The sequence below is a fragment of the Myotis myotis genome, unplaced genomic scaffold, assembly GCF_014108235.1.
Source record: "Myotis myotis isolate mMyoMyo1 unplaced genomic scaffold, mMyoMyo1.p scaffold_m19_p_2, whole genome shotgun sequence".
NCBI classification, from domain to species: domain Eukaryota; kingdom Metazoa; phylum Chordata; class Mammalia; order Chiroptera; family Vespertilionidae; genus Myotis; species Myotis myotis.
The window spans coordinates 201,154,189-201,179,380 of record NW_023416324.1 but is presented as its reverse complement, the minus strand read 5'-3'; the positions used below and the strand labels follow the sequence as shown (position 1 = coordinate 201,179,380).

The window sequence follows — 25,192 nt, the reverse complement described above, 5'->3', positions numbered from 1 at the left end:
TTAGATAGATGACATCTTTCAATCAAGTAATCTGAAAAATGAATATAAAAACTCAAGAGTTTCACGATTTGAGTGAGTACAGCTCAAAATTTTTCTGTTGGTAGAAAAGGAAGCACAGCATCACAAAATAATGATCTACTTGTTAGTATTTGTAAAATAATGTCACTACTTTTAGGAGAAAAGGGAATATTTTAAACTGTCAACATTGTTATGAGGACTGATAAACTTTCATATTAGTAGCAAATACTAATAATTACTGAATAATTGATCTTATGTTAACATGTTTCTCTCTCCTGAGGGTGAACTCTGCAGAGACACAGGGAGGGAGCTGAGTTGAATGTGTGCAGATACAAATACAGTATCTGGTTTGCTATGAACAGATGGAGGAAGCTTGCTTATTACACTTCATTTACACTTTAAGTCATAAGCGAGAAGGGACCTGTTTAGTTGTGCCCCGAGAACATAAGACTGTACCGAGAATATAGTAAGTGCTCAATACATGAATGAATCTTAGATGAATAGGATCATGACATAATTCTTCTATGGATACTTGTATCAGAAGTTTTCTTCACTGCAAACTACCAAAAGGCCTGAGGAATAAGAATATGAACCAGCAGGAAATTGTGATGCCAGTTAGAATCTAGAAAGCTAAGTGAATAGGGAAAAAGTCTAAGAGAGGGAGTTTCATTTTAAAAAAATAGAGGAAACTTCTCTTTTCTGCAGAAATGAAATGGAGGAAAACAAGCAACAAAAGTCAAGATAAGCCTCGGGGAACATGACTTATGCCCTTTAAACATTTAAGTCATCTGGGCCGATGGCAGTACACCTTAGTTACAAATGTCCATCTCACATATTCTTTCACATGGAGGTAAATAAGTGTTAGCTTCAGGGCTGCTGGTGCCCTGAAATTGAAAGTAATTATCACAGTCAAGGAAGATGGTCAATGAGAAACCTCCAAGCCTACAACTTCAAATGAAATCACAATGGAAGAGGGCTTGACCAGAGAGCAATGGCCTCATTGTACGTTTTCATGACAACTCAAAGTCACTGCCTATAAAATGTGAATAGCCACTCATTTTACTTTTATTCATGTATCATTTAATACATGTGCATCATTATAATGTGCTGACTAATGTTACTAGGCAGCTATGTAAACAGAGATGGGCAAAAGTGGGTTTATAGTGGTTTGTATGGAAAGAGACATGCTGGTTATGATTATTACAGTAGTTTTATTAACTCAAAAGAACGTCACAATGTAACTGTAACCCTCCTTTTGCCCATCCCAGTACAGTGTGTGTCTTGGGAATATAGGAGAAAGAAAGATTTTAAAGGGCATAATCCAGCATTTGCTTGCCTGCTTTGGCCTGGAATACCAACAGCCTCAGAAGGAAGTTCACCCTCATCCAACAAAAGAGATTCAGCCATATCTGGTTTGGCTCAGTGGATAGAGCATAGGCCTATGGACTGAAGAGTCCCAGGTTCGATTCCCAGTCAGGGCACATGCCTGGATTGCAGGTGATCCCCAGTAGGGGGTGTGCAGGAGGCAGCCAATCAATGATTCTCTCTCATCATTGATGTTTCTATCTCTCTCTCTCTCTCCCTTTCTCTCTGAAATCAATAAAAATATATTTTTCAAAAAAGAAAGAGATTCATCCTTTTTAAAACAGTTCCGTCATGTAAAGATATCTGAAAAAATTAGGAATCCATTTCCAAGGTCACTGTGAACATCATTATTATTACTGTTTTATTTTTTCTTTATAACTTCAGTTGCTAGAAAATTAGTCCATATTCTCAATGAAGTTTTTATTTCCTTAGCTCTTACCCACTGATCCTAGTGGTAGTTATTAATATTTTATAGACTAAATGTTCATATCTCAGTCTTTCAAATACCTGAAGACTATTTCCAGAGTTGTTATACTAAAATTAGGTACTGTCTCGGGTTTTGCCTCAGAAACTCACTCTCGCCTTTTATTTCTCCTCCTACCCTCCCCGCCACCCACCGCCACCCCGCCACAAGGGGTTTTAACACCAGTCCTGCCATATTACCTGTACACCCTCAAAAGCATCCTGCTTCCTTCTTCACTGCCTGGACCTCATTTCTTCCTTGTTATCTATTACATTATCCTTAGGATTCATCCTTACATGCCATTAAGAACCAGTCCACGTTGCCTCCTCAGGGGATGCCCACCTGCCAATCTAGTCCTGGTTAGCAACTCGTACCTACAGATAAAGTAACAATCCTCATAACTGCAATGCAATTGTCAGTTTGCCTGTCATCTTACTAGACTGTGAGCTCCCTCAGGGCATAGAATGCATCCTTGACATCTGTATTTTCAGAATCAAGTTAATGTCTGGCTCAGAGTATGGGTCCTATAAAGTCCTAGCAAATGAATGAGCCATTTCTTTAACACCATTTCTTTAACACCTCACATATATTGAGTCTTAGGTTAGGTGTTACATGTTCTCCTTTGACCCATGTTTTACAGATATAAAAATCAGTATACTATTCTCTTACTTTGGCCTTAACTTTCTGTTAGAATAGAATTCTAATGAAAAAATAATTCTAAACTAGTTCTCATTGTATATCCATGACATCTCAATGCAGTAGCCAGCCAGCCCTATCCTCACCTACTGTCTCCATTCCTATCTGCAATCCAAGGCTACTGCTCCTGTTTGCCAGGCTTATTATTGCTGATAGCAGCCTCTTTTATTGGCCCCCTGTCAAGGCTAGGAAGAGACACGTGGACTCTCAGGAAAGGTGAACTTCTCTTCCTGAAAGTGCTATTTTTTTTCTTAATATTTATTCAATATTTATTCTGTGAGGGTAAAAGCATGCATGCAAGATTTTTTTAAAACTTGAAGCTATTGGCCTACTTTGAAGTGAATGGAACTAATTTCTCTTTTCCAGTTTTGTAGAGGATTGAGCGTGGAGATCTGCATTAAACCACCAACTCAGGCTTATTTCTCAAGTGTGAATGCTCCTGGAGGAGAGGTGTCTCAGGCGCTAGCCTCTCCTTCCCTGGGTTCTGCCCAGCGAAATCTGTACAGAGCATGATATTCATCGCAGAGCTCACTGGGATAGCTCCCTGAATGGGACTTTTCATTTCACATGTTATAATGTGCTGGGTAACTTTGTTTTTACTAGATTGAGAACATTTGCTGAGTATAGACTTTTATATATAGGCCTGGTTGGGTTATCAAAACCCCAGCCTTTTCTTTAATATTTAATAAGTAATTTTTATTTCTCTGAATGCTAAAGTCACTATATTTGAAACTACATTGTTTCAGCTGAGGAATTTTTTTCTCCTTCTTTATAGCTACCTAGGAGACCAATATAGTCCCTAAACCTTGATACACATTTTGTAATGATTTTCAAATAATATACTTCATCCATGTAGAACTACCTCTTTGAGTTTTATATGAATGACTTTTAAAAGATGCAAAGACATTTTATGCAAATATCTATAAGATAAATTGCAGGTCAGTACTTTGGGAGCCTGAGAAAGATAGGGAAAGAAATTCAGAAGCAGGGAAGAAAGTAAAAGCAAACATGCAAACATGTAAGTTTACTTGGAATAACTCACATATAAAATGGCATATTTCGCTCACAGGAAAAGTGGCTGATTCCTAATTAGCTTTATAAATTATTTGAATTTAAAACTCCAATTGATAAAATCAAGAAACACATAAGTGAGGTCCAACAATATCCACACTCATTGTGAAAAATGCATCTAAAAATCCTTTAAAATACCTATTTTCTTTTTTGTTGCTGATTTTTAATTAAACTCTCACCACATGAATGTATGTGTGTGTACATGTGTGTGTGTGTGTGTGGCCACTCGCAGGTCCAGCAAATGGTTGGCTCCCCTGTGGGAACACTTTCTGTTATTCTGCTGTATGGGAAGTGCTTTGACTCAGAGAGCATTTAGCAGCGGGTTCCTTTAATGGAGCGCTGTTTACCCTCGTGGCAATAGGAAGCTTACCCTGCCCTCTGAGCACAGATGAGTCACAAAGTTAGCAAAGAAAAGACTTTTGTTTACTCAGCAACCCCAGAGGTTATCAATATCATTAAGGAAAATAAGAGATAAGAAACATTTTGATTTATAGCACACAGGCTCTCTGTACAATGATAGGATTTATCTGCTTTTACAAAAAAAAAACACAACAAACTCAGATATTTTACTGGAACAAGTACTTTGAAGTGAAGACGGCCATCGTTTCTTTTTTATATTCCTAAAGGAAGAATTCTCATTTACCATAGTAAATAAAATCAATTTCAGAGTGGTGCTATAGAGATCATTACTAAACTACTAAAATAACATCTTAGTGTTCTATTGGGTCAAACACAAGTGTTTATTATGGTTTTCCTATTTCTCCTATATGTATACCTCTCTTTTCTCAACATTTCCATTGAATAAGAAAACAAATGTTAAAGAATACAACTATATGTGGACATAGGATCTGTAACTCCTGTCCTTGCAAAGCATAAATTATTAAGTGCAATGTATAATTCACAAGTAAGAAAACACATCTTTCATAAAAGGTGTTTTATGCCTGAGGATGAATTAATCCAGTTACTTTCAAGTCAGTGAAGAAAACTTCCATATTTGTACTTTCTCTACCAAAAATATCTTCCCTCTCCTATTGCCTTAAAAAAATAAAAGTAAGTGTTCAGTCAAATTAAATACGTGGAAATTATATAAAGAGAAACCTCAGATTCAGTCAAAATTAAAACTACTGTGCAACCAAGGAGAAGGAGACATGGAATTGAAGGCACAGAAATTAATGGATTTGTTCACTCTCACTTTATTTTAATCATATTTAATCCTGTCCATTTACTTATTTAAGGGGTGAGGATGTTAAAGAGACAAAAGAAGAAGGAGAAGGCAAGGAGGGAAGGGGCTGGAGACAGGGAGGAAGGGAGAAGAGAGAAGATTCTCTCTCTTGAAAGTATGGAGGTTATAAAATATAAACATATTTCATATATGGGTAAGTTTGAGGAACCCTAAGCTAAATAGTTACTAAGGAGCCTTGTTGCTTGCAAGATTTGGTTACTACGATTTAAGCAAATAATCAGAAAGTTAAGCATTGTAAGATTTTTAAATTATTCAGTAGAGGTGAAATGTGTAATTATTGTATCAGAGTATCCTATTTACTTCAAAGATGAAAAAACAACTACATAGAAAGAAATCATTTCTGCTAAACTGTGAACCTAAATAGTAGCACAGACATTAAGAAGGAATATGCTACCAAGGGCAGATGCTGATCTACCATGATTTTGCAGGAACCTTTTGATTCTGCGTATAATCATGTAGGGAGAAAACAACACCTATTCTAAGTTCTACCAAGATAGATATATGGACAGATGGATAAAGAACTCTTCTGGAGTTGACAAAATCCTTCAAGAAGATCATTAACTTATAGATATAGCAAGGATATGAGCATAACTGCCTAAATTTTGGAACTACTAAACATAACATGCAAAATTTGGCTCTCCGTGATCTAGCTTTTAAGGCTCCAGGTATACCCTGAGTACCCCCAGTTTACCAAGGGCTACAGAAATGAAAATCAGCTGAAGTTTGTGTCCCAAGGGGTAGTATCCTGAAAGTAGTGCATGAGGGAAACAGAAAGGTAGGCAGGAGAAGAAACGTCTCTCAACTATCCCTCCTGGGCCAAAAATGTATTCTTTTGTTGTTGCTACTGTTGTTTCTTTAAACTGTAAACAAATAACCAGTGAATAAAACTTTTTAAGTGCATGCTGCAGAACAGGGAATCAAATATAAAGGAAGGTGACTTGGGTTATATAATTGAACTCTAATGTTATGGTCTGAGATGGCGTAGGCCAAGTAATCCTGACCCTAGGCAGTAAGAATGAATACCTGTAAGTCTCTGATAATGCAGATATGCTTAATGTCTTTTTTCTCTCCTTTAAAATAGAACAAATTTGGATATCTTCTATTAAGAATAGAGAAAAGTATGGATACAGATTCATTGCTATAAGCTTGCTATCAGGTCTTCATAAACTATACAGGAAAATTTTCTCTGAAATCAGTGAAACTACCTTAGACTTTTCTCTACTAAGAAATTATCTGTGGGAAATTACAAATCTACACTCTCCATTCATTCAAACAGTAAAATAAGAGTAAACCTCATGAAACTACTTGCTTTGGCTTAATTTAATACAGGTGACCCTGGAAACAGCCTGCCCTGAACATTTGTGTGCTTATGTGGAACTCAGATTCCCATTCTGCATCTGTTTGTGTTCTTGGAAAAACATGCCGACTTTTAATTCATTTTTCTTCCTTCTGTAAAATGAAAATAATATTTGATATTGCCTACCTTGTACAGGTGTAATGAGGATTAACAAGGTGATAAATGTAAAGAATTTAAAAAACATCTTACATGAATTGAGCACAAATCACCCGAAAAATGCTGACTTTTTCTTCTTGTGTCATTTTTTGCTTTGCAGAAATGGCAGCATTATAGTCAAATTTGACCTTTTCTTTGACCAGTGGGTGTCAGATAAAAATGTAAAAGAAGAACTCATTCAAGGCATCAAAGCAAATAAATCCAGCCAACTGGTCATTTTCCATATTGACTTGAACAGCATTGATATCACAGGTATCTGTGAACATTATTTGATTTCTTTGAATCATTAAGCTATGAAATTAAAATCCTAGCGCTATACCAGGAAGCAATGGGATCACCCTTGACTTCAGGAACATTTCTTATTGCTTGAAGTAACACATTTATCTGAGAAATGTGAAATATGAAGAAACCATATTTGAAGAACATATCAGTGAGGAAAAGTTTATAAAATATAAAATATCAAAATGTCCTACAAAAAAAGAAAATAAAAAAATGTCCTACAAATATTGGCATGCATACATGTTTATGGGTCTCATCATACTCTTGGTATTATTCTGGCACACCCTGATTTCCCAGAAACCCTTCCTCAGAAAGTGACACTCAGTAGTTTCTGAGTCATAGACATTAGATTACAAGGTCAGGTAGCAAGTCCAGTCTCTAATTGAGAACCTAAAGGGTGAAAGGAACATGAGGGGTCAATAAGTTTCATTCATCCTGGTTACTTATCTATACTAATAAAAGGGTAATATGCTAATTGACTGGACATCTTCTGGACGACCTTCTGGATGTCCTTCCTGACAAAGCCACAGTGGCGAGACTGAGGCAGAGGTGGTTAGGGCTGATCAGGCCAGCAAGGGAGAGCAGTTAGGGGGATCAGGCAGGCAGACATAGTGGTTAGGGGCAATCAGGCAGGCAGGCAGGTAAGTGGTTAGGAGCCAGTGGTCCTGATTGTGAGATGGATGTCCAACTGCAGGCTTAGGCCCAAACCCATAAGACATCCTTTGGTTTCCTTCAGATCTTATGTTTGTCATAGTTTTGTTAAGGAAAAAAATACACATATTTTTAAAACAATTAAACATGTTAAAGAGTGAAGAAATAGCTATTTTTTATGTGAAAACACTGTATACTCAGACAGGACTTAGTTCCCAGCAGATATTATGTACAAGGTTATTTTGGTGTCTTCCATACATTTCGGAGCAACACCATTGGTTCTAGGTCTGACAAGATCAGGTGTGTAATATTACATTAGCTACCTTAAATATAAGTTATACTCTATATAACTATGATAAATAGATATTTTATGAAATGATTAAAATAAAGCAAACTTTTTACATAAGCAAATTTTATAGAGAGAATATACAGATTCTGGAAATTCATCAAATGTATCACAATCAAATAATAACAGCAGCATTTAACATGAAATAAGATGAAACAGAAACCCTATTTGAATGAATATTCCAACTGCACTCAATGTTTTGTAAGTCCAAGCTTTAAATCCACTTTGCTTTATTATAGCATCTTTGGAGAGTCTCCCTACTTTGAGCCCTGCAACAACTTCAGGTCAGTACGATGACTTTTTAAAAATGAACTTGGTGACCATCAAACTCCATGACATTACAGAAGGATTCCTTTTTTAGTAGCTGTTTCTGAGACTCTTAGTCTTTATATTAAAATGTAAGAAGCAGACATTTGATAAGAAATAATGTAGTTCATAATAGGCAGGTTTCCTAACACCCAGTTACATCTGCCAAGGATATGCATTTCCAATTCCATATTTTACTCTCTCTCTCTCTCTCTCTCTCTCTCTCTCTCTCTCTCTATATATATATATATATATATATATATATATATATAGGTATACATGCATGAGTGTGAGTGAGCGTGTGAGTCACTGAGCATGTCTCTTTACCTCTCTGAAAACCTGTTTCTCATAAATCATGAATGACATAATTTTTCTGAATATTTCAGAAATCATCCCAAACATCAAATTTATATATGTGATTTTTAAAGTGAAAAGTGTATGTGTGACCCCAAAATAAAGCTCTGATCATACAGTCTTAGAGATGAAACCATAACATTTATGAGTCATTAGGAATAAGGGAAAGAAGGTTTCAAAATGAATTGCACAGCTTGGAAAGGAGATTGTAAGTTTGAATGTTAACTTTGCTCTATTCCAATATTTTCTTCACTCCCTCTTTCTAACTACAATTGATCACTACTGCTCTTTAAAAGTAGAAATTTGTTTTATCAAGATCACACCACTATCAAAATAGTTTGCTTTGGGAAATTATCAATAATTTTAGAATTAACTGAGTTATCTTAAAATGTAAAATTATTCTTTTATAGAAAAATCACTTAAATTGAAGTCATAGCTATGAATATTAATCTTGGCTCTGCCAACACTTTACTTCTCTGAAAATCTGTTTCTCATAAATTGTAACTAATACAATCTTTCTGAATATTTCAGAAGTAATCCCAAATATCAAATTTATATATAAATGATTTTAAAGCGAAACTTGTTATCCTATATAATAAAAGGGTGATATGCAAATTGACCCTAACAGCAGAACGACTGCGAATGACTGGTCACTATGACACACACTGACCACCAGGGGGCAGACGCTCAGTGCAGGAGTTGCCTGCTGGTGGTGAGTGCGCTACCACAGGGGGAGCTCTGCTCAGCCACAAGCCAGGCTGCCAGCTGCCAGCACAGCAGTGGTGACGGGAGACTCTCCCGCCTCCTCAGCAGCGCTAAGGATGTCCGACTGCAGCTTAGGCCAGCTCCCCGCTGGCAAGTGGACATCCCCCGAGGGCTCCTGGGCTGCCAGAGGGATGTCTTACTGCCAGCTTAGGCCCGATCCCCCCGGGAGCAGGCCTAAGCCAGCAGGTGGACATCCCCTGAGGGGTCCCAGACTGCGCAAGGTCACAGGCCAGGCTGAGAGACCCCCCCCCCCCAGTGCACAAATTTTTGTGCACCGGGCCTCTAGTAGAACCATAAAGACACCAATACTATTGGTATTCTCTATACTCATGACCATTTTTATAATATTTGAAAGCCTCTTTTTTAAAAATATTTACTTGGGCCAGGTACTATATTTTATAAACATTACTTCATTTAGTTCTCAAAATGATCCTGTACAAAGGTAATAATTTTTTCATTTAAAAAGAGTCATACAGCTACTTAGTGTCAAACTCAGGAACTGAAAGCAAGTCCTTTGTATCCCAAAGCTATGGTCTAAGCAAGCTTCTATTTCAAATAACATCAGATTAACCTAGAACATTTAAGTCTACAGCCAGTACAAAATTAATGAATCCCATATTTAGCTATTACTAATAACTTTAAAACATCATCTTTTATACTTAAAACATCAAAGATGGCCCGGCCAGCATGGCTTGGTGGTTGAGCATCAATTTATGAACCAGGGGGTTGAGGTTCAATTCCTAGTAGGGGCACATGCCCAGGTTGCGGACTTGAGCCCCAGTATGGGATGTGCAGGAAGCAGTCAATCAGTGATTCTCTCATCATTGATATTATTATCTCTCTCTCCTTCCTCTCCCTTTCTCTCTGAAATCAATAAAAATACATTTTTTTAAAAAATAGATAGATGACTTAAAAAATCTAATAACCTCCACTCTACAATTCTAAAGATCAATGAAAAGATTTATTCTTAGATCCAGGTACAAATGATATATTCTCAAGTTAATAGGCACTAAATTCAAAGTAACTTAAAAGCTGTCAAGTTGAATGTTAAACAGGAAGAATATACAACAAATTCCTAATAATCAGTTTAAAATATAATAGTTGTTTTAATGTCATTTCTTTTATTTTATAGGCAAATTAACAACCAACAGTCCTCTGACAACCACAGGTCAGTTTTGATAATATTATCTTTTTTGTTTTAAAAAAGTTTTCACTAATGTTTCATTCTAGGCTTCTGAGAATTCTCTAACACAGTAGTTAATATTACCCCTTTTATAGATAAGAAACTAGAGCTTTAAAAAGTGCACTTTTAGCTTTAGATCTCACCAAAAGTTAATAACATATTTTGTGCTAATGTCTGGATTGTCCGACCTCACTCCAGTCCTTTATGAAAACTGAGGTTATTATCTATTGCTTAGAATGCCACCAATGGGATAAAAATGTAGGTTTCAGACATGCTTGCTCCTTCCTATGTTAACTTTAAAAATAAAACAGCCAATTATTTTACACAAAATTGGCTTACTCAGGAATTGCCAAAGGAATTGCAATTTGGGACATGCAAGCTATGACAAAACCAAGAGAATGTTACTTTCTAAAAAAGTGGGGTTCGGGGGAGCAGCTATTAGAAACAAGATGCCATTGGAAGATAGGGGAATTTGAAGTGTAGTGGCTTCCCATTGGCTGAGTCATGGTGGTTTATTATTGGCTGAGCCTGTTGCTAGACAAGGAGAAAATCTTTCTCCTACTAAAATCTGCAAGGTACATTGAGTGTTGTGTGAGAGAGAGCTTCTCCTGCCCGGCTTTCTGACTTCATCTCAAATGAGATTTTTAATTTATCTTTATTGTGAAAAGTACTACAGCTGTCACCCTTTTTTCCCCCTTTTACCCCCTCCACCCCAGGCCTTTGAGGTGTGAAAACACAAATACATTTTAAATGAGATTTTTTTAAAATGTATTTGTATTTTCACACCTAGTAACACCCACAGGTACTGGTTGCCAAACCAGGACCAAAGTAGCCTTGATTCATTCATTCAACAATTTTTCATTAAGTGCCTACTTTGTGCCAACTCCCGGTGTGTACCTTTGATGTGACAATTTATCTGAGTTTCTAGCAATTATCTACTGTTCTTTTGTCTATCTGCTGGTTCACTAAAGCAACTTCTCTGGCTCTAACTTAACTGTCATGTTGAATGGCCTGCATGTGTCCCAAACTCCATACAGGCAATATTGCATAGATCTTCAGTTCCTAAAATAATAATGCCATTTTTGTGTTATTGTTATATACATACATGAAGAGGACATTTCTGTGTAAATACCCTTCTGGGTAAGACTGAATAATTCTTGTATGAAATGGTTGATGTGATGTTTGAAAATCAAAGAATGCTTTATGAAACAAACCATCACACCTCCAAACTCATAGAGGTCTTTTATGGTAGGATAAGCCTGCCTGCTGTTGTTTTACTTGTTATTCATATAGTCGTACAACATATAGAAAAATAAAACTACTCTTCAGGCCATAGTCCCTTCTCCAAAGTGAAAGACTATGGCATCTACAATCACCTTTCAACACACTTTCAAAGCATGGTCTTAGGATTGATAAAGGTTAGTTTGTTTAGCCTAAAAGTAAACTGAAAAAATAATTGAATATATTAAGATTAATTTATTTTCAAAATGTTGAAAGTCAGTAACAAATATTAAAATTAGTGTCTTGTTTTCTATTTGTCTGTCTGTGTATTGATTCACTGAATGATTCATATAATCCAAGTTATTGAGGACCCCTTTCCACATATTTCTCTTAGGATATTAAGTATCCTAAGAGAAATATGTGGAAAAGACTTAGGGGAGAAAATATAAAATATATTTTTATAAAATATATTTTTATAAAATATCCTAAGAGAAATATGTGGAAAGACTTAGGGGAGAAAAAATCAATGTCAAAGCAAGAAATCCTTGGACTTAACTTTTTCACTCTTACTCTCCTGAAGATATACCCATCAAAAATATAAGAGGTGGGTGAACCATATGCCCAATTTCCTCTGGCCAAAGAAATGATGAATGGGGGACAGAGAACATAGGGTAATACTCCTCCCATACTTTTTTCTCCTGGGGAGTAGAGCAGAAATCTCCTTTCCTACAAGAAAACCACAGGAATGGGTTAAGCATGCATTTAGTCTTAGCTTTCACATTTTAAACAGTTGTTATTCAAAATGAAAAGAAAAAAGTAACATACAACTCTCAGTCATTAAAAAGGCATGGGAAATCCACCACTAACTAAATTCACTAGTTACTCTATATGTAGTACTTGGCAAGCTACCTAGTCTTTTTAAACTTTATATTAATTGTCCAAAAGATAATTAAAATACATGTCTTAGAGAGTGGTCATGAGAATTAAGGGAGATAAAACAGATACCACAATACTGTCTCCATTCATGACTAGCATAAACAGGGACACAACCAATGTTACATCCCTACTCCTTTCCCTATTCTGAGGTTTTTTTTAATTGAATACAGTTTTAACAGAACATTCAAACACTAAACTAAGGTTAAAATGAGATGATTATATTCAGCAATGCTCATTTTAATAGGATCATTTATTTGACAAAAAAAATAAAAACCCAAACTTCATTTCTGAAGCTTCCTGTTATTGGAGACTGTACTGAATTACCTTAATCAATCTTCACAGAATTATAAGGTAAGTGGGTGGCAAAATATCATATTCCCTCTTTTATTGGATCTATGAGTTCCGAATCATATTTCCCACTTACTCCTCTCAGCCGGCAAGATACTATAGATTTATAGAGGGGAATGAGGCAATTAAACTCGAAAACCGCAGTTTCCAAGCCATAATTTATTATGAATATGCTTTTCAAGGATGTTAAGTTTATTCTCATGTTTATATGCCTGGGAGACAGAGTTTGAGAAAAATCAACAAATGCATGCATCATATACCTGCCGTTAATACTATTATAAATTATGCCAAAGAAAATGTTTGTATGATAGCGGGTACAAAGTCCATGAGGACTACGCTCTATTGTTCAACTGCCTTTGTTGTCAATTACCGTAAAGTTTTACGAACCCATTTGGAACACTAAAGGAGAGAGATAAGAACTAAAGTTACATTTCCCTGATTGATTTCTGGGCTGCTAAAGAGTACCTGGAGGGGTGGTTTTGGGCAATTGTTCAAATGCTTGCAGGGTTTGTAGCATACAGCTTGTCCTAGTCTTTTGTTACTTACTGTGTAGGCATTTATTGCAGAAACACAGTTTCACTATCATGGGCTTTCTCAACCTCATACAAAAATGCAATCTTGCTACTAGGCGCAAGAGTTTGGGGATTGAAGAAAAATAATTGGCTGATTTAATGAAATTGGGTCAAAAGAAGCTAAGGTAGAATTATGTTCCTCAGTTGAATTGCCCCAAGACTATAACACACGGACTGTTTCTGACACCAGATGCATTATGACTTTGTTTTTCTTTCTCTACATTTAAGAGAACAATATTAATATATTGCTAAGCACTGAAGACCCTTCTGTGCACATGATATCAGAACTGTTGAAGTAGCTTTCCACTGTAATTTCATTTGGATTGACCCACCATTGTCTTGCTAAAAAGATTAAATTTGTTCTATCAAAGTGGATGAGAATTTCTGTAAGGTGATAGCTCTTTTTCCAATACAGTGTAGTGAAATGCTGTCGGTCTCTAAAGGCAGGCGTTCTAGGATTCCGATTCTACTTCCACTGCTAAGCAAGCTATAAGGCTCTTGGGCTCAATTTGTCTCAAGTAGCATCGCTTGGATGCTTAGTATTATTAATCCCATTTAAATAACAGGGAAAATAGCCCAGCTGACATGGCTTAGTGGTTGATCATCTATACTAAAAAAAGGGTAATATGCTAATTAGACCAACTAGACCAGACACCCTTCCCGACAAAGCCATGGTAGTGCGGGCTGAGGCAGAGGCGGTTAGGGGCGATCAGGCAGGCAGGCAGGCAGGTGAGGGGTTAGGAGCCAGTGGTCCTTGATTAGACAGGGTACAGGGACACCCTCCCCCCGTCCCCGTGAATGAATTTTGTGCACTGGGCCTCTAGTTGACCTATAAACCTGATCTGGGGTTGTGGGCTTGATCCCCATTGGGGAGCATGCATGAGGCAGCTGATCAATGATTCTTTCATCACTGATTATTCTATCTCTCTTTCCCTCTTCTTTCCTCTCTGAAATAAATAAAAATATATTTAAAAAAATAAATAAATAACAGGGAAAATAAAAATCTAAGATTTCCAAAATGTGATTTTCAAATTATTATCTTGCGTTAACACTTTTTATAACTGGTTTGAAAGGAAAAAAATGGATTTCAGTCTTTCATCCTCCATATGCCAAGCACAGGGCCTACCCAAGTAGACACAGGAGGTTCCTCATCCCAAATCACTAGAAATTATTATAACCTTGGAGCATGCTGAAGTAATCACACTGAGTTTATTCTGAATCTTTCATGATACAAATGTAAATGGATAACTAAAACTTTTCATTTGCAGAACTCCAATTAATACTAGTTTACTTTTGGGTTTTCATAATATGCCAGGAAATTAACACCCTGAAGATAAAATATCATATAGATATAAAAATATGTGCAGGTCTTTTCCCACTCAAGATAACAGTAACTAATATCCAGGGAATTTGATCAGCTTTTAATAAACAAAACCAATTAATATTCTCTTAAAATTTAATTATTTAGCCCAGCCAGCATGGCTCAGGGGTTGAGCATCAACCTATGAAACAGGAGGTCAGGTTCAATTCCCAGTCAGGCCACACGCCCAGGTTGTGGAGTCAATCCCCAGTGGGAAGCATGCAGGAAGCACCTGATCAATGATTCTCTCTCATCACTGATGTTTCTATCTCTCCCTCTCTCTTCCTCTCTGAAATCAATAAAAATAAAGAAAAATCACACAATTATTTAACTCCTTTCCTGAAAATTCTCTATTGAGAAGTACAGTGCAGACCTAGAAAAAGGGAAAGACCAGAGCAAAAATTAAGGAATGAAATGGCAAATAGAGTAGTCCACAAGTCAAAGAACTCTAGTTTTAAAAATGAAAGGTCATTTTTTTAAAAAAACTGGCATCTGGCTAATTTCTGTAACAGTTAATGCTTTAATCAATGATTTTGTTGGAAATTGTCACCATATATATGTATGTAAAAATACAATCTAATAAACAGCTAAACCATACTGCTCTTATATAACAACTAGAGGCCCATTGCACGAAATTCATGCACTGGTGGGTGGGGGTCCCTCAGCCCACCCTGCCCACTCTCACAGTCCAGGAGCCCTCAGTGGATGTCCTACTGAAGCCACAATCTGGCCACAGATGCTCAGAGCAGGCACCCTGTGTGTGTGTGTGTGTGTGTCCACTGGGGGCCTGCCCCCAGCCGCACTGCGGAGGCTCGGAGCAGGCGCCCTCTGTATTGATCCCTCAAGCTCCGGGTCACGCCTGTGTGTTGTTCTCTCAGGCTCGGGGCCAAGCCCAGCCCCTCCTCCTAAGCTGGTCGTGACCGTTAAAAAGTCCTGACCTCATTTGCATATTACTTCTTTATATATATACAAGAGACCTGGTGCATGAAATTCGTGCACCAGGGCGGGGGGGGGAGTCCCTTAGCCTGGCCTGCACACTCCCCAATCTGGGATCCCTCTCGCAATTCAGAACCACTGGCTCCTAAGCGCTCTCCTGCCTGATGGCCCTAACTGCTCTTCCCTCCTGGCCTGATTCCCTCTAAATGCCTATCTGCTCTCCCCTCCTGGCCTAAACCCCCTAACTGCCCATCTGCTCTCCCTTCTTCTCCCCGCCTTCAGACCCCAGCACAGGAATGCTGAGAGTTTTTTGCTGAGGCCTCGCTCCTGTCCTGATGCCCCCCTTGGGCTGGGCGGTGCCATGGGCCAGCGCCATGGCCCGTCCTGATGCCCCCCTCCTGGTGGGCTGTGCGGTGGGCCTGTGCGCGCCTCCGCTGGGGGTGCTGCCCCTAGAGGCAGCCCCATGTTCCCGTGGTGCAACTCCCCGCCCCCGTCCCTGCCCACCAGCTCCTGCCTGCGCATACCTCCATCAGGAGTGGCCTCCCCCTCTGAGGCAGCATTACTTAAGCCCTGGGCAGGCTTGAGTGTGCCTCTGCTGGGGGCAGAAGTCCCTGCCACCATCCTCGCCCACCAGCTCCTATGAGCGTGCAGCCTGTTGACAGGTTGTGACTGGGACGCTGTTAGGACCAATTAGCATATTACCTCTTTATTGTATAGATAGATTATATTTTCCATATTGGTTTCAATATGAGGAACTTATTGCCCTAGTCAATTTGGCTCAGTGGTTAGAGTGTCGGCCTGCAGACCAAAGGGTCCCAGGTTTAATTCTGGTCAAGGGCACATGCCTCAGTTGCAGACGCCTCCCCAGCCTGGGCCCTGGTCATGCTCATGCAGGAGGCAACCAATTCTCACATTGATGTTGCTCTCTGTCTTGCCCTCTCTCTTTCACTTTGTCTAAAAATCAATGGAAAAATAATCCTCCGGTGAGAATTAAAAATATATATATTCTCTTTCTTCATTGACCAAGGCAGCTGAAAAGTGTTTCTGAAACAATCTATAGAAATATAATACAAAATAAGCTAGAGTTACTAATATTTCTACTTTCAAATCAAAATACTTCAAACTAGAGTCATTTTCTAATCCCACCAGCTGTTGCTCTTATATTCACTACTAGGGGCCCAATGAACAAATTTGTGCACCTTGAAAGGAACTGTGGGCCGTGAGGCTATAGTGGGTACAGGGTTGGGTCTCAGCCCATCCTCTGTGCCCCGCCCGGCCCCTCCACTGTGGCCCCCGGTCCCCTGTCTGCTGGCAATCTCATTCCCACTGCCACCACTCCCACGTGCTGACAGTGCAGAGCAATTGGGGCCGATGCCAGCAGCGGGTGTGAGTGGGGCCGGCACTGTCAGCGGGTGCGAGCAGCCAGTGGGACCACGGCAAGTGGGAGCAAAGAATTTTCAGTTACCACCAGAGGCTCACCCCGATGACAGCAACCGGCGCCCCACCTTGGCCTGGCACCCCCACTCACCTGCTCCACCATCCTGCCATAGCCGATACCCACCATGTTCCGTGCATGCCCCCTGGTGGTCAGCGCATGTCATAGCGGCCAGTTGTTCGGTTGGTTGTTCAGTTGTTCCACTGTTTGGTCTATTTGCATGATAGGGTTTTATATAGATAGATATAGAGAGAGAGATATAGATTGTAACTAGTGACACTTAGTAATTTAGCTGGCCACTCCAGAAGTATAGGTATCATTCTTAGCACCCACATCCCTTTGGGCAGGAACATATCTGGCCACTAAAGCTCACCAATTTTATTTGCAAAATAGCAACTGAGTGCATGTCCCATCTCCTCTTCTAGTGCAAGAGTTCCAACCCTCGTTAACTTTCTCCTTGATTATTGTAACGGTTTATCTTGGTCTCCTCTTTCTACATGACTCCCCACTTGGCTCCAGAATTATGTTATTGAGACATGGACTGGTCATATCACATAAATATCTAAAAACTTTCCATGCCATTGCCTATAGAAAAACATTATTTCTAACATTTTACAAAGACAAATAAGTCCCCTAGTATTTGGCACCACCCTCCCTGCCTTCCATGGCTTTCACAAACATCTTACCATCCAGAGAAGTTAGATTCACCTGCTCTCCACATATTGCTATGCTCCTGTCACACAGTGTGTACATTCCATATGCCTCTCTTCCTGGTACATTTCTAGGCATCCTTCAAAACTTACTTTACGTAAAGATGTTTACAACCTCTATCTCAAAAGGAAACAAATTGCCTAATCCTTGGTGTTCCCACAGCACATTTTTAGGTCTCTTTTTAAAAACTAACTAGAGGCCCAGTGCACGAAATTCGTGCATGGGTAGGGTCCCTAGTGGCTGCCGGCCACGGCCTCCCTTTCCCAGCTGCCAGCTGCTGGCCAAGGCCTTCCTTTGTTCCACACCGACCCCTGGTGGTCAGCACACATCATAGCAAGCGATCAAACTCCTGGTCAGTGGAACTTCCTAGGGCAGTGGTCGGCAAACTCATTAGTCAACAGAGCCAAGTATCAACAGTACAACGATTGAAATTTCTTTTGAGAACCAAATTTTTTAAACTTAAACTATATAGGTAGGTACATTGTTATTAACTTAATTAGGGTACTCTTAAGGCTTAGGAAGAGCCACACTCAAGGGGCCAAAGAGCCGCATGTGCCTCTCGAGCCGCAGTTTGCCAACCACTGCCCTAGGGGACACTTTGCATATTAGGCTTTTATATATGTAGATTAGTAATGACCCAGTCTCTCACTAAACTCGAAGCTCCATGAGACTAGAGTCTCTGTCTTACTCCTCCCTTTACCTCCCTCCCTTAAAAATGTGTTACAGAAATAAATAGACAATAAATACTTATGGAGTGAGTGAATAATCATTAATGACATCAAAGGATCCCATGTGGTTTTGAGGTTGAATCTACAGCATTTAATAGACAACAGATAGAGATATGGAGCATCAGGGAATGAAGTTCCCATGGGAAGTATTAGAACAAAGTTTACACCTTCCTAGCTATATCCCCAAATCTGAATAGCTAGAATTCTATTAAAATGAGACCTAGAGTGTCTAAAATAAAACTTTTTTGTTGTTTATTTATTTAGCAATCATTTTTGGAATACTATTGACATTCTACCTTTCATGGGTCAGGGACTTAATGATTAAGGACTCTTGATTATTATTTCATAGATACCAATGGTTACAGCATGCATTTGGGTTTATTCAGTATCCTTTTTATCATTCTTTTTTTAATGTCTTATATGGGAATATTCTGTCATTTGTGAACAGCTCAGATCTTTATCCTGTTCGGTTTTTAGATGTTAGGTGATCCATGAATTTCCCAAATGTTTATATCCTTTTTAATTGGAGCTAATTACAAAAATCTAATTTAGTTCTATATATATTCAGCAACTCTGTCCATAAATGTTCCATATTAGGTATTACCTTAGTAGATTCATTGACATAAGCACTTTTATTTTTGCAATTAATTTCATCAAGCATTAGGGGAAATTGCAGAGTAAAATATGATTTTAGAGCCCAGCAGATGGCAGTGCAGTGCTGGTTTTAAGGTTAAGAACAATAACCCCCCCAAAAATGCTATTGAGTTTAAAGATTTTCAAAAACTTTAAACCATCATTGTTATTCTAATCATAGACAAAAATAATCAGATTATCACACTGCTCTGAAAAATGAAAACATATGTCTTTATCCAGTGAGCATAAAACAACATGTCCTTTTTTTTAGAATTACACCTAAAATGTCCAAGTTGATTTCCAGAGTAAAATGAGTTTCTTGCTGCATCTCTATGTGTAGGCATATAGAAGAGATGAAGGTGAAGGACAGCACAGGCTGAGAGGTGCACATTGATCAGACCCAAGCAAGAGATGGCACAGAACGCTTCAGGGGCATGTCTTTCCTGTTAGGAGCCCCTGACCCAAGAAGCAAACAAATTTTGAAGGAAATAGTCACTGGATTTTTTCCACTGCTCAATATAGAACTGTGCTGGGAATTTTAAGTATTTTATTTTACTATAAAATGGCTTTCGTTGACAAATTTTGCTCTACAGAATGCAAATCTTGATTTCAGCCACAATATTTTTGAATAATATGTTTATGAGTAAATGAAGTGATTATCAGTAATGCAGATGCTGTGGAAAACATTCCAACAAATTGTCCCATATAACGTATACAACACCCCTAGGAGGTGTAAACATTAGGGGCCAACTGTCAAAACTGTAGTGTTGATTCATCAAGGTTAAAACAAAATAAACATTCATATTTAACATCTATGAAGAATTTAATATAAAATTTTAAATTTTTACAAATAATTGATATATTAAATGAAATTAATATTTCCAGGGGAAATTGAAATATGTGCTTATGAGTCAGAATCTAAATGACAAAAATGCATACTAAATATCCAAACATTGTACATATGGTAAGAAATTAAATCTAATATGTATGCAGTAAATTTACAAACTCAACCTTTTTTCCTAAAGGCAATGTCTCAGTGAAGTGCCCGCCTGGTTCAAGGCCTTGTGCTGATGCCCTAAAATGTATCGCAATCGATTTATTTTGTGATGGAGAATTACACTGCCCAGATGGTTCTGATGAAGACAATAAAACTTGTGGTAAGTAATGTTCCCTCCCTATTCTCTTCCCCCCTTACTTGATGTAGACCATGTACACATACCGTTGACCTTGGAAATGCCCACACTTGTGGAGAATTTCTATAAGAGTTTATTTGAGCCAAATTGACAACATGTGCAAGGGAGCGAGATCTTAAATGCTCTGGGGATGAGCGATTTAGTTCTGCCGTGTCTTTTATGCATTTGAAATGAAGGAGGGAACATAAGGAAGATGGCACGAAAGTTGGAGAAAGCAAGCCAGGCATTGATTACAGGATAGTTACTATGATGTGCTCTGTACTTTAGAAGAAGAGGTTTGAAGGGGAGTCACATATTCGAAAGAGTGGTCTGAAAGAAGGGGCAATTTCAAAGGTCCATTAACTTAGATGCCCAGAAAGTATGGACAGGACTTACTTAAGGCAAAGACAAGCCTTTTACTAAAAAAAGGTATATACCAGGAGTGACTACCTGCTGTGACCTGCCCAGGTATGAATTTATAATCAGATCATCCTGTGAGGTTACTTGCCATAGAACCCTTTTCTCATCCACAATACATAGACCCAGACCATATATATATATATATATATATATATATATATATATATATGTATGTAGACCATGTTTATATACATAGATCCTCACTGTGCGCGCGCACACACACACACACACACACACACACACACACACACCTCAGATACCAGAAACTACTGGAGAATAAGATTCCCCTATAGCCATGATTATAATTTAACACAAAATCTAAAACATATTTATACTATTTTCCTAAACTTTATTTTATACAATATTAATATTAATAAAACAGACTTTCATTTGAGGATGATAGAAAGGATGCTGTGGTTAGCAATGCCTGTCATAAGTGAGGCAAAAGAATGGCATTCTTTTCCATCCCGTATTAAACTATTCCAAAGTGGTTGTTATGAATTTGAGTGCTTTCCATTTTTTCTTCACCATCATAATGTCAGTCTTTGTTTTCCATTTTACTGGTCCCTAACTCAGTACTTGCCATTCTTTCATTTTGATTGTTGCTTTTATTTGCCTTTTGGCGTAGAAACAACAAATAGACCAAAAAAAAAATGTACTTGAGTTGTAGATCTGTGAATAATGGAAATCAGTTTTGAATAAGATCTTAAAGTCTCATGAATAAAACATCTGTGTTTTATTTGTAAATGTTGGCATCTGTTAATAATAATAACAGTTTCTATCATTAGTGATTAGCACTTAAGTGCTGTGTACTATATGCCAAGCATGGCCCTAAGGGATTTAAACACATTTACTCTTTGATTTATGTTTTCATTGTATAGTTGAGTAACATATACATGAAAGATTACCATATAAGTATAAAATAGATTAATAAGCAAAGTGAAGACCTATTCAAATAATTCTAACTTATAATTGGTTCTTGAAAAATTAAACAGAAAGCATGAATTGAATATTTTTTGGTGTGATTCATAATCAATGTCAACATTGACCCTGAGAACAATTAGTTCCTGAAGTGTGCAAAGGCTGTAGTTACTATTTGCTACACTTTGCTATTCTAGTATTTGTTTCACTTTGCTCTTCTTGGGTGATATTAATTGAAGATGAACACTCCAATAACAACAAAGTTTTAAAAATTACCTGTCCACTTGAAACATACTTTAAAAGACAGGAAGTTGGTCTGTTTCCCATCACCAACTCAAAAAGAAAAAAAAAAAAGAGGCAACTTGACCAAAGAGGCTTCTTTTATTAAGGAATCCTAATTCAAATGTTCTTGGATAAAATTCAAACCTTCAAAGTTTAACTACATACTTTGAAGTGCACTCATAGCATATTGGAAGAAAGTGCAGGCTACAGAATATTTTTAATCTATTTTATATAACTAAGTTACTCAAAGCAGAAGAAAGAAACCTATTTTTCTTTTGCTATGGTTTCCAGGCAGTTTTCAAAGCCTTTTCAGGGAGAATATAATACAAGTGTGCCATCATGAGGTAATACAGGTGATGTTGATTTATATTTCAAAAATAATAATGTATGCCAAAGTGAGACACAGGGCTTTAAGCCTGTGTAATGATGATCAATAACTTTAAATTGGGGGAAGGAGGGTGAGTGTATATAATCATGAAATGAACCACACCTATAATTTGGTCTTTACTGTCATGGAGTTAATTATTTTCATGGTAAATTAATATCAGTGCATATCAAAAAATGACCATAAATGTATCTTATAAGTATGAAACTTGTCCTAAAATAAGTTATAAAGCCATGAATTACTTTTCTGAGCCACTATAAATTCATGGCAGAGCCTCACTCACTATTAGAACTGAGTTAATTCCCTAAATTTGTGTTAGGACCAAGTGCATTATTACTTTTCGGTCTCTTGGAAATTTTGTGTTAATTGAACTTTAGTATCAACTTGTCATTTGTATCACTAACTTTCTTAATCCCTCCAATTCCCAGTTTTTATGTTTCTTGATTCTCTTCATTATTTGTATTTTAGCATTATATTATTGGTAGTATTGTATCTATTTTGGAAAATAAGTATAAAGAATTTGTAGATTAGGAATTGGATAAATCAATCAATTATATTAATCCAACTAGAATTCAGGCATATAAATTGTTTTATTTATCATTTAATTATTATTATTAATTAATTATTAATTATTATTTATTTATTTATCATTTAATTATGAGCCCCAAAGCAGTGACTTCACCTCAGCATCAAATCAGGTAGCATTTCACATGAAATCCCTTGTCCATCAATCTACATTCACAGAAAAAATAATTTAAGGACATTCTTTCTACATGAAATTGGCCTATACTCTCCCTCTATTTCTCTTTGTTCCCCAGTTGTGAGCTCCAATTCTAGTTTATGTTACTAAGAGAGTCACATTAATATTGACTTCCCCACACAGCTTCCTCTTTTAGTCTTTATTTAGGTTTGCACAACTTAGAGCTGACTATAGCTGAACCAAGATTTCTTTAACTTGTTTTTTTTCCTTCTGATTAGAATCGCATCAGCAGGAAAGTTAACTTTTTAGCTGACTCACAGCCTCCAGCCCAATGTTCAGGTCTATTTGGAAGTTGGCAAGTGTCTCCACAAATGGTTTGCGTGCTGCTCTGTGTGCACCGCAGACCAGAGTGATGGCCATAGAAACGATCCACCAAAGTTGGACTTGAGCATCCTGGAGAATTCAGTGCCCGGCACAACATGTAAATATTGAGCCTGCAGAGGGAGCTCTCAGCAGGTCCTAAGAGTATATAGTATACCCTTGTAAATCCCACCCCACCACAGACAAGATTTTGGTAGCTCAAAAGAACTGCTGCTATTACTTGACAGACTCATTTATCTCCCACTCAGAATTTTTTCTGATACTGCACTAGAAAGCACTTTGCAGTCTAAAATGTTATTACCCTGAACCCCCAGTAATTCTACTCAGCCACAGCTGCCTTATACCTGTTTTCCCAAAAGGTTATCTTGCTTCATTGCCGTATGTAAAATTAGGTTCTCCACAAATATCTGAAATTAACTGAGAGAATACATAAGGAAGTCCCTCGCACAAACCTCTATCTTGAAATAATATTTTGACATTGTGAGTTTTGCTATGATGAGTAGTTTAATCATACTGCAATTTTATTTTAAATACCATCAAAAATATTCTTCACCTTGAATTGCATGCAGGAATTCACCAAAGGCCCTTCAGTGTAGAGTATCCCTCCCCACTAACACTCAGCACTTGCATAGACCACTGGACAGTCAAATTGATCATATTCTTCAGGGCAGGCTAAATACTGTGATGCACACTCTTAGCGATTTCAGACAATACTGGGTTATTTGTCATGTATATCACAGTCCCAGGAAGATGGCAGAGGGCTGTGCTCCTACGTAGGCATTCAGGATGCAGCTCCTCCATTGTCCCCTCTGTCCCAAGACCTCCCCCTCCACACTCTGCAACCTGCTGACAGACAAGGAAGAATGCTACAGAGATCTTTAGAAATTCCATCTGGAAATAAACGGAACCATTTCCACAGTAGTTTATTGATCAGACTCGGTCACGTGAACCCACTGTGGGAGGGGCAGGTCAGTCATGTTCCTAGGAAGGGATTGGAAAAGGGTAGAGCCAACATATAACCATCTCTGCCACCAGGGACATAACTCAGCCTTTTGGGAAATTATGAATCCTGTTGTGAGGCACAAAGCTGTTGATTTCTTCCTCAAAATATTTGTAGTGAATGATACAAAGAAGTACTATTATATACCAGCTTCACAAACAGGTTTTATAAGTTCTTAAATTGGTCTTGTTCTGTTCCCGTTTATATTCTTTCTTTTTTTTTTTTTGCTTCCTCCTGTTTGTTGTGGATTGCTATTGCAAACGTGATCAATACTTTAGTTTTAAGAACACTGAAAGAGATGGGATTTCCTTTTTATTGTTGACATTATTACAGATACCCTCCACTATTCCCCCTCTGCCCCCCCCCCCAGCTCCCATGCCCCCTTCCCCCACCTTTACCATATTGTTGTCTGTGTCCCTGAGCTATTCATATACACATATATGTTCTTTGGCTAATCTCTTCCAGTCCTCCCCACACCCCTCCCCTCTGACAATTGTCAATCTGTTCCATTTAAACATGCCTCTGTTTCTATTTTGTTCATCATTTTATTTTGTTCATTACATCCCACATATAAGTGAGATCGTATGGTACTTGTCTTTCTCTGACCAGCTTGTTTTGCTTAGCATAATAATCTCCAGGTCTATCCATGCTGTCGCAAAGAGATGGAATTCTTTCTTAATTCCCTGTTTCTTTCATTTACAATTCACTCCCTCCTTTCAGCTCAAAAAGTAGGTGTTGTCATCATGATAGCTTTGTATTTTAGGGCATCAGGACATACAGCATTATGTGCTCTGGAAT

At 37.9% G+C, this 25,192-nt stretch overlaps 1 protein-coding gene across 1 annotated transcript in view; it reads left to right on the top strand.

Moving 5' to 3' along the window:
• Positions 1–25,192, top strand: part of TMPRSS15 (transmembrane serine protease 15) — a 103,863-nt gene that overhangs the window by 5,443 nt on the left and 73,228 nt on the right. Inside the window, exons 3-6 of the mRNA XM_036352518.1 lie at positions 5–72; positions 6,470–6,621; positions 10,203–10,238; positions 20,159–20,290. Of these exons, the coding sequence (XP_036208411.1) occupies positions 5–72; positions 6,470–6,621; positions 10,203–10,238; positions 20,159–20,290 (388 nt within the window). The remainder of the gene's footprint in view (positions 1–4; positions 73–6,469; positions 6,622–10,202; positions 10,239–20,158; positions 20,291–25,192) is intronic.